Source organism: Scatophagus argus, chromosome 6 (assembly GCF_020382885.2).
Source record: "Scatophagus argus isolate fScaArg1 chromosome 6, fScaArg1.pri, whole genome shotgun sequence".
Lineage (NCBI taxonomy): Eukaryota > Metazoa > Chordata > Actinopteri > Scatophagidae > Scatophagus > Scatophagus argus.
Genome location: NC_058498.1, coordinates 15641864 through 15661948, shown reverse-complemented (window position 1 = coordinate 15661948; position 20085 = coordinate 15641864). Strand labels below are relative to the sequence as shown.

Here is a 20085-nt window from a genome sequence, read left to right as displayed (position 1 = left end):
TCTCCAGACTACTACATTTCTCCTCATGTTTGGCTTGGATATGAAACCAATTCACTTAATACTTTTGGGACAGCTAAACATTTAAAGCTCCCATTTAAAAGGATCAAGTGTAGGCATTGTTTGGTTATGTTAACCATATGTGTTGGCTTTTCATGATCTGAATCCCTTCTCAAAAAACACAGTGCTCATGAAAATAAACATGGCTTCGCCCTACACAAATTGTGGACTAATTGTGTATTTGGACAAAATCATTCTTAAGGTTGGAGGGCTTTTTCCATTTGCTGGGGGACGCCAGGGAGTGACAGCTTGACATTGATTAGTGTGTTGACTTGGGCAATTGGAGCCTTACCTGTACAGAACACAACCACAAATCTATTTATACTGACAAGGTAGCACTGCGCTTACAGCAGCTCACATCATCAGTCGAAAAAAACCAAAACCCTCTTTTTATATGTTCCACTAAGAATGCAGGAATTACAATCATAACTGTTTCTCAACCAAACCAAAATAAAAGTTGATGTTAAAAAGTAATCAGTTGTGAAGCAAATCCAGTCTTGTTTTTTCACAAAAAATCATTGTGAGGGACTGTATTACTTTTAGAAATATATGTTTGTATTTAATTTTGAAAAACACTTTCAACAGATGGTTACAATTATGGGACAAAGCAGACTCATATTAAGCCAATAAATACAATGTTAATAAGAGGCACAAATTAGTAAAAGTAAGACCATGAGGGGATTTTCAAAAATACTGGATGTTTGTGTTATGTACATAACTGACCACTGGTGTCTGGTTTTGCAATTCTGGCCAGTGTTCGGTGGATAATCTTACAAGATTATGATGACTCACCATACACTTGTTAGGTTTCTCTCCGGAGTGGACTCTCATGTGAATGAGCAGCTTGTAGCGGGCGTTGAATGGCTTGTAGCGACGAATGCAGCCAGCCCAGAAACAAGTGAAGTCCTCACCTTTGCGCTGGTCAATATGGACCTTCTCAATGTGCCTCACAAGCTCCTCCTGCTGCTCGTATGCAGCACTACAGTCAATCCAGCGACACATCTGCTTATCGGCCAGTATTCCTCCGCCGACCTCTTCACACTCCGGAGCTGTTTGAGACCCGGTAGGGCCTCCAGAGGTTGGTTTGAGACCCAGGGAAGAGGTCGGTGCTGTCTGCTGCGTCTGATGGTGCAGCAGACCTCCAGGACTTGACCCCACATATTGATGCAGGTGATAGGGTGGAGGCATAGAAGGGCGAGAGGGGTGGTGAGGGTGACGAAGGTGCCCACTACGACCACTCAAGTGATGGTGATGACGATAGTGGTGCTGAAAAAGTTCGTCTTCACTGGGAGAAAAATCATCCAGGGGCTCCTGTTTGAGAGTAGCCCCTGATCTTTGGCCATTGTCCAGCAGAGCCCCAGCTTCAGGCCCTGGATGCGGAATCCCAGACATCAGGCTCCCACTCATCAGCAGCCCCAACCCGTCCAAGCCTCCTCCTCCTCCCACACCTCCCACAGCTGCTCCTCCCCCACGCCCTCGCAGCATGGAGCCCTGCTCCTCACACAGCCCCTGGCTCTGCCCCTGTCCCTGCTCCGGCTCCACTGATGACACTGAAGTGGTGGATGAGGAAGAGGAAAGGGAGAGTAGGCAAGTTGCAGGTGAGGACAGCTGACAGCTCTCCTGGAGCGTAGCCTGCTGGGGGCTACCGTGAGGTAGGGGCCTCTGCGGGGTTTCCCGTGAGCAGGAGTTAGAGGGTGGGGATGTAGAAGAAGAGGAGGAAGAGGAAGAGAAGCTGGCACTGCTGGTGTGGCTGGGCGAAAGGTTAGTGCGGAACCCGTTGACGCAGGCAACCATCTGGGAGGAGGAGCAGATGATGGCGGTGATATTGATCTCCTCGGGTGCAGACGCAGTAGCTGATGGGGAACCTGTGGCAGCAACGCTGCCAGCAGTGGCGGTGGACTGTGAGCCCAGGGACAGGCAGCGTCTCTTCAAACTGTTAGCACTGAGCAGCCGCGCTGAATGACGGGAGCCAGTTGGGGACAAAGCCAGCGGGGAGGAGCTATCTTCATTATTAAACGGTTGCACTGCGTCCCTTGACACAGCACTACCTACACTGTTCACTGTGCATACGGCGCTACCGTTGTTGCTAACATGTGGTGCTCCAACTATTTCATCCCTTGTCATCCCCAAAACTTGGTCTGCCCTACAGTTCTGAAACCCGTCCTGAGACGTGCCATGGACCCTGGACCCTGTGTTGGAGATCTTGTAGCCCATTGAGTTCTCCTGTTTGATTGAGTAAGGGAGAGAGGAATGAGCTCCATTGCCACTGCTGCAGCCCAGGGCAGGTGAGGCCCCCGACAGGGTCCTTTGGAAGGCAGAGGAGGATCTGTAAGGAAAAAAGACACAGAGAGGAATATGAGCGCTATTAGCTTGCAGGCTGTTGACAGATACTGGCAGGTTGAGCCTTCCCACTAGCAGCACTGTCAGAGTTTAGCCTAGTGCTTATCCCCTCCCCCTGCAACCATTTTCTGAGTTTACATAAAAATCACGTCATCCTAAATGAGTCCCACTGACCTAAAATATTCCAACTAAGTCTCTCATTCACTGTAAGGTACCTGATGAAACAAGCATTAACAGTGTACAGGCCATGTTAAGGATTCAGGGTGACATGAGGTGATGTTGGACTCCAGGTAGTATTCACTGCTGATGATCCAAAGTGTTTTTATGAATAAATGAAACAGGATCTTCTGGTAGTGAGAGGATCTGAATGGGCATTTATGACTAAGAATAGAGAGAGGGGGAGGGATGGCTGGCTACTGAGACCAAGAGGCCACTGGCTAGTGTGTCCATCTGACAGGCTTTGATGACACAAAGGGGTTAAACCTAAGCCAACATTGGGGATAAATAGGGAGTCACCTGTTTTGGTGGTATAATTGCATCCTATGAAGGGTCACCGTTTACAATACTGTGTATTATGGTGGGAATCTTTGCCCTACTGAATGGGGAACCCAGGTCAGATTTCTCCATGCGTTGCTGTGATCTCCTACATAATCATTCCTGTCAGTTCGCTCATTATGGATTTTGTCCAAAGCCCCTGAGTGATGTGAGAAGAGATCTCTTTTCTCCAGGCTGTCTCATGAAGGAATCGTCTTTGTCTCTTCCCCTGAGCACGCTAGGGAAAAACAGAGCTAACGTAAGCTAGGGTTGGAGAGAGTCACTGGCTGACTTTGTCATCATTGTTAATAAAGACTTGACCCTCCTTTCCCTTTCTATTCAGAAGCACCATTTCCTGTTTGGCTGTAGTGAAAATATTGAGAGACAATATGAGAAGGGTGAAGTGAATGTCTGTCTACAGAAGCACTTTTGGTTGGATGGCTGAGGATACACGGAAAGAAGGGGGGGGGGGGTGCTACAACAGATAACAACAACTTCACTGTAAATTCTTTCTTAGTTGACCAACAGTCATCAAAAAGATTACACAACAGAAGAATTGTATTAGTGTAACATAAATGTTATACTTCGGACAATTTCAGTGTGTTTTATGATACTGGATAACACTTTCCAGCTACATGTGTGTACATCTGATTCACAAATGCAAAGATAATCAAAAACATATAGTCCTGCAAATAGTCAGTAATACTATACCGGACAGGAAACATGCAAAACTGAAACAGAAAGAAGACTGTTTTAAAACAGCAATGACAGTGACAGTTTACCTGGTGTCTTGGTGAGGGCCGTCCTGCAGGAGGAGGTCGGGTGTAGGTCTGTCGCAGTGAAGGCTCTGGGTATAAAGCCCCCCTAAATGACCCCCCACCAGTAGTGGCAAGCTCTGCCCACATCGCATCAGGGCGCCATCAGTGTCACCAAGCTCACTGTCTACATCCTTCTCTGAACAGTAGGCACCATTCACTGAAAGAAGAGCAGGAGAAATATCACTAAACAGGCTAAATCCATGTGAATATATTAGTGTGATTTTTAGCTAGCAGAGCAATGACCCAGTGTCACTCTCAAATTAAATCTGGCTAAACAGATTGGACCAAGTGATCTACTGAGAGCCCTGGAAGAATAATCAGTTTATAGTGGGATCTGCGCCATCAGAGACATGTTGAAATCCAATTAGATTATCAATATTCTCTTGAGGAATAACTGTTGGCTGCCACAACTACAGTATTTAGTGATATATGGGAAGCTATTTGGCAAAGTCCAACTGGTGACAGTAAGAATAACGCCAGAGAGATTTATCACCAAATATTATTGCTGGAGTAATTGAGGAATTGTATTCCAAATGGCGCTGCGTTCATTTAGAAATAATAAACTTACTAAAACGAATGTGTCCAGAGGATCCAGCCAGTATATGTAGCCATTGTATCAATCAGGAATTTAAATTACATACTGTCATGCATACTTTTAAGTTTACCAGGTTTTCTAATGTTATGCAATTAATTGTTTTTACTTAAGTATTTGTTATTTTATAATTATCTAATTTATCTGTTAAAAATTTACATTATTAATTTAAAAAAATAAATTAAAGTGTGCTGTAAGTGCTTACTGATTTAATCTAGAAGTGCTAAGTCAAGGACAGCTGGACTTAAGAAGCTGAAGATGATTCACCTCTCATTCAAAAGGCCAGTTGAGTTTTTTTTATCCATCCATGCACTCAAATAAAAAAGCCAAATACAAGAATGTATGACAAATATATCACACATATTCATATCTGCAAATAATCTGTTTAGCAAGGAACACACATTGGAAAATAAATGTCACTAAATTAAAATCAATATTTATTTATTTATTTAAACAACTACAGTCTCTTTTATTCGTCAGGAATGAGCTCCAAATAGCTAAGCATATTTTTAAGGTTTTCATTTTTATCATCATATTTATCTTCACGTCATACATATCAGATGGGAAATAAAGGCTTTATGACCAAAAACATGATAAAAATAGGAAAGAGAGAGATGAAAGTGAATGAAGGGAGGGCCTCAGTGTATGAGAAAATATTTGTGAAGGGTAAGCCGATATCCCCACACACTCATGTGCGGGCGGCCACGCGTCCCCTTTTCCAACTTTCCTAACTCAATTTCTCAAATTCAATTTTCTCCTAACGATGTTATTGACAACGTTATCACACACCATGAGCTATTATTAATAAAGTCACCCAAACACCCTGTATGTGAGAGAAAACATAAAAAAACATGCTAGAAACAAATAAAAGGACATAAGGGGTAAAAATGAACAAAATGCGAAAATGGTGAGAAAAATATCCAGCAGAAATAAGGACTTGGGCCATCGATGAAAAGGAAAAAAAAAAGACTAACAAAGGAGAAAGATATGACAACATGAGTAACAGATGAAGAGGGAGAGCAAATAGAAGAGAGAAAGGGAGAAAATGTTTCGGAATATGGGAAGAAGGTCACAAGGAAGAACAAGAGACGTGAGAAAACAAGGAAACTTTGTGAGCCATGTAATCCTTAGTTTAAGGTACATCCTCTCACGTATTCCTTCTGCAGCTGATGCATCATTAGTCTCCTCTGCATTTGTCTTGTCATGGGTCACAGCGGAAACACAATGAAGTAGAGAAAAGGCCAAGCAAGCGAGCAATGCAAACGGCCCAGCATCGCCAGGGGACTGTAGGAACAACGCTGGTTTCACTCAAAGCCGTTAACAGAAGGCAAGATGTCTTTCAGCTCTGGTCTGTTTTCAAGCGATACAAATCACTCTGTTTACCTCTGTTTTCTGTATTGTTCTTTCTTTTTTGTTTTACTTCTTTTTTTCCTCCTTTAATTTTTTTTTCTTTTTTACAGTATGTTGGCTGAGTCTATACAACTGTGTTTCTGTATGAACTTTTCAAGGTCCGCTGATGTGAGGCCAAGTGCTTCCCCGCCTCAGGTCAGGAATAATTCAGTCAGGATGGCCAGAAGTGACATGAGTCAAGATGGAGACGACTAATATGATCAGAGATCTTTAAATTAGGTCTTGAATGTCATTTGCATGCACACAAAAACACAAACTAACAAATAAAAACAATGTAATCAAAAAACACTGGCTGGATTGGCAGTCGGTCATTGAGGTCTTGACTGGATGCACATGTTCTCTCACACACACACAGTCACAGTCACTACTATATAAAACACAGGCCCACACCAGGCAGTCCAGTAAATGTAACGTGAATCACGAGACAACGCTCTTTAAAAGCCTATTGCTCTTTTCCACAATGCAGAATGGATGTTTGACAGGAAAAGTCCACAATGTAAATGAGTGAGACACCCAAAAAAGACAGACGATCCCAGAACACTGATTACCTGTCTGCAAAGCATTTCACTAAAGCAAAATAATACAGCCATTGTTTTCCAGCATGATTTTCTTAGAAATATGACTTGAAAGACTCTTCACTGCCAGAAGTGGCTTGGCTTTGAATGTCTTGAATGTAAAACACTACACCTGGTATTAAATCTGAATACTTTCTTAGCGAAAAAGTCAAAAATGTGTCTGTAGAACAAATTCAAAACCCAAAAGCCATCAGATTCATAATGCTGTTTACTCATTCTATAACTAAATTAGTCCAGATTAAAATGAAAATATTTCCAGTTTTAAAGTGTTTTATTTATTTATTTCTTTTTTTGTCTTAACCTTGCTTTGGTTCAGCTTTTAGAAAGGGTTTGGCAGAAAAAACATTTCTCAAATACCGTATTGATAAAAGTCAATACCTCTCCCTGCCATTTGGACCCAGCATGCAAAACAACCTACAGCAGCTTTTAAGTCCCATTTGTTTCTGAGATGTTTTTTCCTTGTCATGTTCCCTCCTTGGAGAGAACATTGCAAATACATCTGGATTTTTTTTTTTTTAACCTACTGCGAGCATCTGACTTTCACATGTGTTTCAATTGCATTTTGGAGTTTGTGTGACAATTTGTGGCAGAACCATCAACCAGTCTAGAGAAAAGCGTGTCACTGAAACCCCTCTTGCATGGCTTTAATTTACTTGTTCAAATACAAACAGGTAGTACTCCCAAAAGGGGCTAAATAAAATAGCGTCCAACATTCATGAATTGTTCACCATCCTAGAAACACCTTCTAAATGTCTCCAGGACATTAATGTCAGAGTGCTAAATGAGTGTTAAAGGTCTTGAACCCCCCCTCACTGAAGAAAGTTAGTGCAACGCTGATTTAGAGCTTTGCTACATTAACAGGCTCAGTCATGCTCAGGTTGTAGAATCAGGCTCCTCAACATATGGTGGCTTGGATGGGACCCAACAGTAAATTCAGTTTACATTGAATGTGCCATGGTAATTCAGCAGTGAACATTTCATTGTGTGTTAGAGCCTAGTTTGATCAGGAGGTGGAAGCCAGAAAGTGCACTGGGGACTGAGGTGACAGGATGGGAGAGAGAGAGAAAGGAGAGGGAGGCAGAGTCAGAGAAACATGGAGAGATGACCATTGTTCTTTTTAAATGTGCAGTTTATGGGTGGTCTGCTGAGCAAGGCAGCTGTGTGTTCACCATATTTTACATTCCTTTGGCTCTGGATTTTAACTTTCCCATGTCATGTTCTGTGGAAAACTTGACTTGTTAAAAAATATCTCTCTCTGTAATCCGCTGATATAATTAACAAACAAAAGGTACCATGTGGTTTTTAACCGCCAATAACCCTACAGAGCAATGTGTTTATGAGCAGGTCCCCATTCTGTATCGCGCACGTGCACATAATACGCATTCCTACCATCAGCTTCATGCTATTACTCTATCAACAGTAACATCCAGAGAAGCATAGCAAAGAAGTCTGCTATCAAGTAAACAAGAATATAACTGACACAAGTTACAAAAAATCTCCAAGAAGTACACTGAAAGAAATGCATTGACCACATCTGTTAGACCTCAAGGGTAATGAATAGGAAACACTGAATATAAATAATTTTTGCTTGTTCACACAAAAAATTCACAGGGCACTTTGAGATTAATCTCAATCTGTGGCAAAATCATTTAAAAAAAAAAAAAAATCTTGCATTTACAGTTAATCCCCGCAAATCCCTGGAGTTCACATTGAGTCCTAGCGTGCACCTTCGAAGAAGCGGGGTGGGATGCTGCTCTGATGTACGCAGCTGGAAGCACTCATTTAGGAGTGAGGCTGTAAGGACATGAGATGAGGGACGCAAGCGCAGAAAGAAAGAAAGAGGTAGGACAGAGCCAAAAGCAGCAGGGGCAAATGCTGTGTTCAGTACAGAGAACAAGTACAGATGTGCTGGCTCATCCTCACAAAGAACCACTGATGTCAGCATTGCCAACTAAAGACACAGGCACAAATAAGGACTCTATTGTTATCTGTCTTAAAACACCACCCTGAAAAAAACAAAACAAAAAAAAGGCTTTTGGAACAAAGACTGCAGGCGAACAATTCCTGTTGGTAACATGGTGCCTAATAACACTCTGCTACGTCTAAACTGGTATCTTCCGTTCTATAAATGTCATCATGTGCTATCTATTCACTCACTCTGCCTGCTCTCCTCTCCTGTGTAATTAAAGTAGCACGTTCCTTTCAGTAAGCATCACTGCAGGATGACGGTAAACTGAGGAGCTCTCTGAGACATACAAAAGCAGAAAAAAAATTACAGGAACACTATGCCAGTTTGCATGCTCCATTGCATACGGATACAAAAATTAATGCTTTCTGTAGGAATACAATTATAAAGGGATAAACATAGTTATATGAGAACTTGTTTTGGGACATGTATGATCATTTTTTGGCTGCGGTCATGGAGGGAAACAAGGTTTCAATCACCCTGCAATATTCCTGCTCTGATGTCATCCATTTGTCAGGCTTCCTTCTTGTTAAAATCCTTTGGGAACACAGCCCACAAAGCCATACGGCTCAGATGCATCATGATTGTGAGCTGAAAGCGACTTCTAATCCTTCTCCTGCTGATTAATGCAGCCACTGTGGCAATGGAGACTAAGGAATAAGACAATAGACAGAAACAACGAATGAATGCAGACTCAGTAAGTCTGGTAATAAGGCCTCGACTCACTCTTTAGTGGAAGGTCGCGGCCACTGTGACAGTGGTTACACTGATTGTTAAACACGCTTCAAATACTGGACGAATTTCACACTGGGGATCTTGGCCAGTTGGGATGCGTTGTAATTGTACACCTATTCAGGCTGCCTTAGGGGCTGATGATCAGAGTCATGTTCAAGTTCAGCAGTGTTGTGCCTTGGCTAAAAACTCTTCCCTGACCTCAGTGACTAATAAATGACTAATAAAGTAGAGCAGACACATGTCTCCAATCTAGCAGCAGAACTCAACCCCTCTGAAACAACATAGCTATTACCCCAGGATATGCAGTTATGACTGCTTTACCATACAAAGCATTCTAGTGTATACAGTTTTGAAAAGATCAAACCACATCATCACATAGTTGAAAGTCCATGTCGCTGTCTCCCTGGATGAATTTCCTTCTCACAGTCTCTGGTATCTGTATTTCTCCATAGACAATACCAGTCCTCCATCTGATCAGCAGATGGGCTGGACAGCATTATTAAGTGTAATTGGTGGTAATCTGGGGCGATTTTTTATTTCGGTGACACTTCATTTTCTATAATTCTCGCCTTTCCCTTTTAAGTCACCTAAGCGTTGTGTTAAGTGCCAGAGTGAGACTGTGCTTGTGCCAGCGTTTAATGCGTTCAAGTCTTCCTAGACATGCGGGACTAAATGAAAACCAGATGTGCAGATGCATAGATGGTTTCGAAAGAGAAAAGGGGAGCGATCAGAGGTGTACTGTACTTAAAGCAGGAGGAGGCTGTTTGGGGGGGGAGGGGGGTGCTGCAGAGGGAAAAGGGATGTCAGAAGCACGATGCAAACATCTGAACCCAAGGTACAACAAGCTGCCAAAACCTCAAGACAGATGCTTCTGGAAATCCAAAGTGGCACCTCAAATGGCCCCATTTTGGCTTCAAAAATCATAACATTCGGCACTTAAACAGTTAATAATGGTTTTACTCCTGTCTGCCCCAACACTCCACCTGCCATCATCGCCCCCCCTCCCCCCCCCCCTCCTCTCTTTCAACTTGAGACAGGTCAACAGATTCAAATGTGTGACAGCGGGCAGTGGGACTTTGCAGAGGGATGCTCTGGTTGTGGGTCTTGTCCGGCGCAGATGTTGTGTATTAGGGTCCAAAGCTCTCCCTGGCCTCTCTGAATCTCATAACCCATGTCTATATTTGTGTCTGCGGCATAGGCCCGGAACCTATTTGTTTGCTTAGTAATGGATGTATGACTGAAAAACCTGGGGGCACAAGTAAATGAAAACTAACAATGTCTACAAAGAAAGCTCCTCTTAAAGCAGGTGCAGAACGAGGGAAGGAGAGAAACTCTATTAAATTACTGTAGGAGCACAGAAATGTCAGTGTTTTCGTAGCAGGATTACCAGTACCAGCAGACATGAGAACTTTCATGAGGATAAAATCAATTTGTTCGAGCCAATTTTTAGCCACTCTCAACTAAGCATCTTTGTTCGTCCCTGTTTACTCGTGGTCAGCTTGGTCGCACGATAACCTCAGACTAGCTGCTATAAAGTTGAAGACAAAAGCGAAGAGGAGGGACTCGTGTGGCTCCAGAGGCATCCAGCTGCAAGTCTCTGCTATTTCTGGGCACAGCACAAAAATATCTTATTTCAGTTTCAAAAGAGCAATAATAATAAATAATACTAAAATCATTAGTATATATAACAAATGAGAAAACAGCTAAGCCTGTTGTCCAAGTAAGCCTCTGTGCAGATACTTTGTGATGTTCATACTAAGCAGCTACAAAGTTTTAACTCGTATTGATGAATTCAGCGGTCAGTAAATGATTATCCTTCCTGCCTTTTAGAGAAGAGGGCACATGTTGTGGGAAGCAGGCATCCTCGTAACACCAGGCTCTTCAAATGGAGCAGTGCTAACCGCAGTCATGAGCACAAACAAAAAGCTGGCAGCCAACAATCCTCCCATCCCCACCACTTTACCCCACCCACCCCATCCCAGTGCCAACCAGGCTTGGTGCCTGCTGAGCCCCAAGACCAACCACCTTACCACATATCTTAAAGAGAAGGTCCTGTAAGTCAACACCCAAGCACAGTTGGGAGATCACACACACACAGTCGTGTTTCCATCACTTTTGGGGACATTATATGTAATTAGATTCATTTCCTGGAGGCTTAACCACCACCTAACCATAACAATAAACATTACTTGTCCAATCCTAAACCTTACCTTAACCTGACCTTAAAGCAAGTCTTCACCCTAATATTTAATGATTTACATTGTGGGGACTTGCACTTTGTCCCCAAAAGTAAGGCAGGTCCTCACAATGTTGCCGTGTAAACAGATTTTTGTCCCCATAACTGCAGGAATAGGCATACACACACACACAATTTCTCACATATATACACATACTGCCCTAAAAAGGACACAGTCACACTGAACTCTATCAGAAGATGGCTTCACTGAATGGATGTGGTCACTCCTTAAAACCCTCACAGCCAATCATTTTCTCTGCTGTCCTCCTTGATTAACATAATTACAACTTTGCACTTGTACATGTCACCACCTGGTGGTAGCACCTTGTCACTGGTGCCCTCCACGCCATCCTGCATGAGAACAAATCTATCAACAGGTGATCTCCACCACTGGAAGATTTGCAGATAATAAAAGGCTCAAGTTCAGATCAGCCAATGAGAAGTTAGATAATGTTCTGTCTGAATTTTAAAGAGTCATCATAATGTCAGACTGGCCTCTAATACAGCTCATTATCACCTTTGTTGCATGTAATTCCTTGGGTTGCAAACACAACAACATGACATGTTTTAAGCTGACTCCACACTGCTGTGGTTATAAACACTGGAGAAATAACACACCTACATTAAGTAGCCAGTTTATTAACATTACCTTGGTAATTGCCTATGACATCAGTCCTGCAATAAACCCTCCTTGCTTCATTAACGTTATAGTTGAAACTGAGTTGATTTGACTTGGTCCCATTGAGAGTTCTCCCTCCCACACAGAAAGAATATATATATATATATATATATATATATATATATATATATATATATATATATATATATATATATATATATATATATAAATAAACTGGGAAACTAAGTTTCCATTTTCAGGGGACTGAATTAGGTGGTTTGATTATTTAATCTTATTCCACTTCCTGTTACAGATATGAGATGTAGTTGAAAGCTCCAAAAATGTAGTAATTGTACTTTTAAATCTGTTACGTTACGCATAGTGTTTTCAAGGTCTAAAATGAACGTCCTTACTGAACAACATACTTTTGTTTTGTCAACCATATGGGGATATTTTTTTAAATGTTCTTTATCACACACTGGTGGGAATATATGACAACACTACGATCTTAGGTTGCATAAAATATTCTAAAGTCCACTTACTGTAATGAACTCATTTTGATAGGCCGCGATGTAGCAAATTTCCAGCAAGAAAGAGGAAAAACTTTTCTGAACGTAAAGAGTGTCCAGCTGCATGGAGACACCAGGATCAGCTGAGGTCCTTGGCTTTTCTTCCACGTTGAGAAAAATCTCAGCCCATCGTTTGTTTTTACCGAAGCGATCGTGTGAACGATTGTGCCAGTTAACGTCACAGCACGTTTGCATCGTGTTTTAACTTGTTTAAACAAAACAACAGAACGCAAGAGCAGCGTCGCGCATGCAGCCGGCTTAAACACACTTTCCAGTCGCCCGTATAACCCACAATGCATTGCAGTTTCCCCACTCCGCTACGTCACGCTTCCGAGCCCGATAGCCTTCTAAGCCGGGTGTCTCGGTTCGGCTTTAGGAGGCGGTAGTTCGCTCGTCGCCGCAATATGGATCGAGTTGACGATAGACGATAGAGTGTGAGGCCACCTCAAAAACTGTTGTATGCAATAAAACTATTATACTAACTATTGTCTTATACATTGAATTTTCTTCTGCAGACCTCAATCTGCATTGAATTAAAATAAGTACAATTATACATTATCATACATTTTGTTTGAACATATATGCACATTACATCATTTGCAAATAAAGTGAGATATAGGCATTATGTATGGCATATATGCAAAATGTCAGACATACATAGATAGATAGATAGATAGATAGATAGATATATTTATCATTATGTATGGCATATATGCATCTGACTATGGCATATATGTGGATATATATATAAGTCATATATGACACTTCCTGTATATCCACATACATGCACATATATGACCCTAAATATGGCATACATGCAACATATATTCTGCATATATTTGGATATATGTTCATATATTTCCTCTCCGTGTGGGACCTGATACTTAGTTTATCCGCTTTTTGCCTAGTTTCAGCTATGTGAACTTAGTGAACTTGTCACTGAGTGTATATTTCATTGGTTTGATGTATTTTCACAGCATACAGAAATGCATCCCCCCCTCTGTTAGAAAAAAATGTTTGCCAGCAGGTCTTTTTCATTTGCTCTTCTAAACTCTCAGTGTAAGCAGGTCTTTAAATAATTATCTGATGCTGAGAAAGTGATGCATTTACGTTTCCAAGAGCTATAACAGTGAGATGATCAGAATCAACAAAACTGAGTAATTAATGTAAGCAATGATAACCACATGATGATATCTGAACAGAAAAAAGAGCAAAGCTCAGCAGTCAGAAAACCAGACTTAATCACCAGGAAATCCAAGCAAAAGGCCTCATAGTACCCCAAGACACTATTTACACACTGACCTTTGAGATGGATGGTAAAAAAAATGCCACAGTAATGATTGATTATCACAAAAATAAGCATATCCTCTATCTTTAAGTCAAACTGTTTTAGAACATTTGTTAATATAACAAAAATGTGCATAATCAACAAACCACTTTAAAGCCACTAGTAGCCACAGCTCTATCCTGACAATCACTATCATAACAAGATTTTGCCCACAAATCTGTACACTGCCAAGATTAATCACAATCACAAGTTTTACGAGGAATGCTCAGCCAAACCACATCCTATAATTTGACTGAAAAGCCACATAATTGTAAAGGCAAAACAGTGCACAAAGCATCAGTCGGGGCCATGGACTGACTTGATAGACCAGCACACTGACCTGACGTGATGCACTTGGCTGGCAGACGTGACAGGGACATCTGGCTTGGTGACAGACACCTTTATAGGCTGGTGAACTACATGGCTCCAAAGCCGTGGCCAACAGTGCTGAAACCTCGGCATGGGATCAGGAGGTGCTTCAAAGCCAGACAAGAGGCTGCTCTGTTTGGGGACGCGGCAGTAAATACAGGCAGAGTAATGTAGCCAATCCAGAGGACTGACAAGCACTGAATGCACCACACCCTCAAAGAAAGTGTTAATGGTGAGACTGATCTCAACAGAAGCTATTTCCTGTAAGAACTAACGCGAATACAGTTACTTTAAAACATTGTAATATTGTGTTTATTGGAAAGGTTTCAGATATGTTACTCTGAGTCCTTGCCTTTTTGCCTGCAAGTGTGCTCATGTGTATGTATGTGTGTGCACGTGTGTTCACTTATGAGAATAACCAGTGTATATAAATCAGTTGTAAAAAATAAACATAGCGATTTAGTGCAGAAGTTGTGTTTCCCCCATCTGAACAATAGGCCTCAGTTTGTCCATGTGCCCACTGAAATTGTATCAAAACACAGCAGACGCCCATCTGAAACTGTAGTGAAATCAGATCCATTTGTCAAACATCAGCATGGCCCTCTATTTGTCAAAATTACAATAATAGCACAATAAATCGGCCCTGTTGAGAACAGCTGAGTTAGGAAAATAGCTTTTGTCAAACGAAGGTCATTTGTAATGAGGACTTTATTTTCATGTTGAATTATGATCTGTGAGACAAAATAGAGACGTGTACAGCAGAGTTTCACTTCTCTTATTATTTTTTCCATTTTTTAGAAAATGCAGTTTGAATAAAGAAAAACAGATTCAGACTTTGTTTCTTCCAATCATGATACTGAAAATCAGTTTTTTTTAAAAAAATACCTAATTAATGGGAAGTGGACCAATGCAATCTGAAAAAGGCAAAACTGACTACGAAGACTTCTATTAAGCTTTTTTTATTATGTGCATTTTTTTGCACTTTTTTGGAGCAAACGTAGCAACAGAGTAGGCTAGGAGTGGTAAGCTCATCTCCATGCATATGTTATATAAGCAGATGTCAACAGTGTGTGTTATTACTCTCACTGCCAGAACATGAAGAGGTTAGAGTTCAAGTTTCTGACAAACTGAAAGTTTGATCTGGTGGCGGTTCTAGAGGAAAATCACCAGAGTTTAAAATTCATCCTGAGGGTGACATGAGCATCTGTACCAAATTTCATAGCAATACATCTCATGATTATGGAGTCATTTCACTTAAAACTATATGTGTGACTGTCTTGGTGGTGCAATAGGGAAAGACAGGGGATCACAAAAGTCATTAGGACATCTTTTACGGTAACCATGAAAGTCTGTACAAAATATGCTATCTAGCTGTAGCTCCTATTAATAAGGCTTTGTTAGTCTAGCTCATACCCGATTCTGTGGTCTGTTCATTTTGGTCCAAGAGCCTGTCGCTACAAAACTCACAGTCCTCCTTCAGTCCTCTTCAGCCAGCACCCAATATTTACAAGCAATCCCAAATCTGTGAGAGAATTCGATTGAACACAGATGGCAGGAAATTCCTCGGAAATGACAGTGGCCAAGCTCAACCACAGAACATGTGAGTATCTCCATGTAGCAGATGCATCAGGGCCCATCAGACAGATATTCTCTCTTCTTCTCGCCCAGCACTGCCTGCTGCCATCGCTTACAGTTTGACAAGAGTGGAGATTTATATGACTTCTGTAAAACAAGTGATCAATTTGCAGCAATTACTGTATATTTTTAATGGTTTAGAGGCAGCAGTGGGGGAGAAACAAATGAATAGTTAGAAAAACGTCTGGAGGAAAATTCCCTTGATGGTCGGTGGTCCAACTGAGAGGCTGAATTTAAGTTGGTAATTAGATCACATCTGAATGGAGCAACATTTGAAAATGATTATTTTGTTACCTACACACAGTGAACATAACCTTCTGTTATTCTCAGAGGGGATGCTAGTTGTTTAAAACAAGGGCCAAACCAGATGTTTTGGGAACCAAAAGAGGAATCCAATTTCACTTCCTACTTCTTTGTTACTTTTTGTTGTTTTAGTGCAGGAAGAATAATGGAATGTTACTTTGTGAAAAGGATATGTTCAAAGCATGCATAGTAATTGCTTTGGCTTTTGAAGTTTCCGGTTAAATTTGTGGCCAGTGCTTCTCCACAGTGTCCACGATGAATATTAGCAAGTCAGAATGATGAGGAGTTAACTCAACCCCAAAATGGAGCTCTTTGAGGAAAATGAGATTTTCAAAGGCCCACAATTTGCTTTGACAGGAGAGGCACAGGGGGGGAAGCTTTTATTTTCATTTGATTATTGATGCTGATTCATGTCACCAGTTTCTAAACCCTTACATTTCTGCACAGAAAGTAAACTCATCTACTCAGACATTAGAAATCCCTCTATGCTCAAAACAAGTGTTTTCTTACAAATACAAATCATCACACAATAGAAAGTACCCTGTCACAATGTACGGCAATGTGACAGAATTCATCTGGTTCAGTTACAATCTGATGATGCCCTGCAGTTTGCTCATGATGTGAGATCTCTTCACTTGCTGACTTGGTTTTCGTCAAACAACTTATCTTACAATGAGAAAAAATCATTCAACCAGTTTCAAGAATGATGGCACTATTTAACTGAAAGCTACTTCAAGAAAACATATGTTTCATAAGGCTCAAAGATTATGTTGTTGAACGTTAAAACAGAAAATGCTTAATAACTGGTAAATGATTCAGAGCAACAATGAAGAACTGTGTCAAGGATTTACTAGTACACTGCAGTAAACATCTGCCACCAAAGGGCCTGAAAAATGACCATAATGCTGCTTGGAGCAGGACCTCCACCTTGACTCACAGGGCAAAACAGTATTGGGGTTTTTGTAGATATATTGAGTAAATGAGAGAGGGCCCCAGTGAGCAAACCTGTGTTGAGTTTCAAACCACACATACCTAAGGAAGTCAGTTATACCATTCTTTTATTGTGTGGGGAGTCCTCATTCACCAAAGGCTTTGGCATGGAGGACCAGCCCCCATCACAGCCACACTCACACACTCTCACAAACACAGCACAGATCATACAAAGAGACAGGAATATGCACTCTAGGTAACTTGAGATGGACAGTCCACCAGACATTATATATCACTCCACATCAAACAGAGCTCCATAATGCTCCTGTGAGGAGGATGAGGAGGAGGGGCTGCAGTCAACCTCTCTTCTCTCTACAGCCTCAGGAAGAGCCCACTGTTTGAGCAGCGATGGCATAACTCCTGCACCCTCGTGGTTACAGGGACCACGGCACCACGGGGCCTGTAAAAACCCAAAATGGTACCAAATGACACCTATGGAAACACATTCAATCTTGTGCGGTGGGAGGTCAATACACAGCTATTTACACAGACAGCAGCGTTCTGTGTCGGAACAGACAGGGCCACCATCAAAGAGCTTTATGAGCAAATATATTCTCACTGCGTAAGCATTTTAGATGTCCAAGCATTAAAACCCTCCCGTGTTTTCACTTCTCTTATTTAATGGCTGTAATAAGATTCCTTTTATTATGATTTCTGCTCTCACTTCGCCCCTTCGCTACGTGAGTCAACCGACAATTACAGCCAGAGTGAGAAATGAGTTCAGCCTCCAAAGTGAAACGATTTCAGAGTCGGAACGTGTCACTCTGTTTTACTGTGGGTCAACCCCAGCACCTTAACAAGAACTGAACATTTTTTTGTTTGTTTATTGTGATACAAAAACATATTCTGCACACTGTCGACAAAAGACAATACACATCATCAATCGCCTGTAGACCAAGAGTGTCACCAAAAGCCAGGAGTCAAATTGGTTTGTATTATGCACACAAGGAGAAATTCACAGATTTTCCTCTCTCTGATCTCAAACATTCACACACTACAAGATGTTAAAAACCGTGGCGTGTCACAGCCTACAGGACACTTATGAACATTATCGTGTCCGAGAGAGCAATGCTCTACCTCATGTGATCTTTTTCATGTGATCTCTTAGGGAAGCAGATGGAAAGAAAATAGACACTGATGTGGTGAAAGAACCTGCAGTAGTGAAACGGTTTGGGAAACATGGCCAAATAAAAAGTTGAGAAATCTTCAGCCAGAACTGGAGGTGGGATTCGGTTTCTGTCAGCAGTAGAATGCTAGCGAAAATTAGTCTCAAGGAGCAGGATGTTTACTATTGTTTGGCAACACCTTCCAAAGGATTATGCACATATTTTACTTTGCACATACTTAGTACATATTTAGTTCCCACAATATGATTAATCATATACAAAACCTTTGGTATGTTATACAAAACTAGCCACACTACATGAATCCTAATTAAAGCAACCACAATAATCCAGGAAAAAAAAACTGTGCATGGATAGGGATATTAGTGGTATTTCATTCCCCCACCCTCTACCCTCACCTGCTGTCATTTCTCTAATATCCACCCTTGAATAGAGTCAAAAATAAAGAAACAGCAAATGATCATAAATCAACCAGAGTGTGATAAGCCCAACAGGAAAAAGTGAAGGTTGTTAGATGATAGATATCTGGATGGATCTGTGGTGAGAAGGAGTCTAATCAGATGATAACGAGCAGAAATAAAGAAATCATTCTTCATCATCATCTTGGCATCTGCCATGTGTGTTGTTTGGCTGCTCTTGGCCCGAGAGTGTCAGGGCTGAATAAAGAGGACCTCGAAGGGCTCTGGCCTGTACCATGCGTCAAGCCTTTCACATAACCTGGCATTCATTGTGAAGTTCTTTTACGAACCATAAAAAAATATTCATTTTGCCCCTGACCTGTTTTCCAATATAGTCTCCAAACCCATAAAAGGGTTTGCTCTTCATTTATTTTTATTTGAAGAACTTTGAAATGCAAATGTTTGTTTCCTTGTACGTAAAAATTGAGAGAAGCCATCTTAAAAGAGAAATTTGATGTGAAATATGAATTCTGGCCATTTTACATCATCCCTAACATAAACATGCGGGTTCTCACTGCAAGTCTTTTTGTGCTGTTAAATGAGTGTATTTTGGCAAGCTGCACTGTACATATACTGATGCTTTGCCGCTCTCGTTGGACTCCTTCATGGCTCAGAGCTCTTGAGGCTTGTAGAAGACTGGCATCTTTACAGTGACCTAGATTGGCCATATTTTCGTGTCAAATGACAGGCCTGGCCCTGTAAAAGTGGGCACTGCGGTAAACTGTGCATGCACATTTGCAGCTAGAGTTATCAAGGACAGGGCTAACAAGTCCTGTTGACTTTTGCCCAATTGTGGTTTTAGGGGCTATACATTAAATATTTTTTTAACTGCAGTCTTTTATGGCCCTCAAACAAAAATTCATCTTTCTAGTATTTTTTTTTGTCCAGCTGGAATAAAAAGTAACATTCTTCAGAACAATAATGACTGCATTATTGCGAAAATTGTTCAAGATTTATTGTTCCCAGTATATCAAATTGTTCTCAAAAATTTACAATAAAAAAAAAAAACAACACACACATAGTGGCAGTTTATGCTGGGCGCCAGTGCTACATTGCCAAGACAATCGAAGCACCACAGATGCATAAAAATGACTTAACAATAAACTTGCATTATTCATCACTTACAGTGACTGCCAAAACCATACATACTTATTGCTGAATATCACGATACATTCTGCATTAGTGTCACTGTAAATACGTAAAACATATTTGAAACATTCTGATACTTCTCAAAGGTATGACACAGTAGAAGTGGTGATGCATGGTGTTTGTTTGAAGCCCAAAGTAGTCAGAAAATGTGGCTATGCACACGTAAACAGTGATGCGTTTGGGAAGACGAGGCAGAGTCGCGTCTGATCGTCGTCGGCGGTATTGTTGTGATCAGGTGGAAGGGAAAATGTGCTCAGCAGAAAAACAAATGGTTTTCAT

The 20085-nt window shown here is 41.2% G+C and overlaps 1 protein-coding gene across 3 annotated transcripts in view; it reads right to left on the bottom strand.

Annotated features, from left to right (window-relative positions):
• Positions 1–20085, bottom strand: part of LOC124060488 (zinc finger protein GLIS1) — a 72781-nt gene that overhangs the window by 39623 nt on the left and 13073 nt on the right. For 2 of the 3 annotated variants that reach the window (XM_046391519.1, XM_046391520.1), the window contains exons 3-4: positions 3714–3906; positions 850–2383 (exon numbers count right to left, since the gene is read on the bottom strand). In XM_046391519.1, coding sequence (XP_046247475.1) covers positions 850–2383; positions 3714–3906 — 1727 coding nt within the window. Of the gene's footprint in view, positions 1–849; positions 2384–3713; positions 3907–12424; positions 12716–20085 lie in introns of those variants that run through there. The other variant, XM_046391521.1, reaches the window with a different exon arrangement.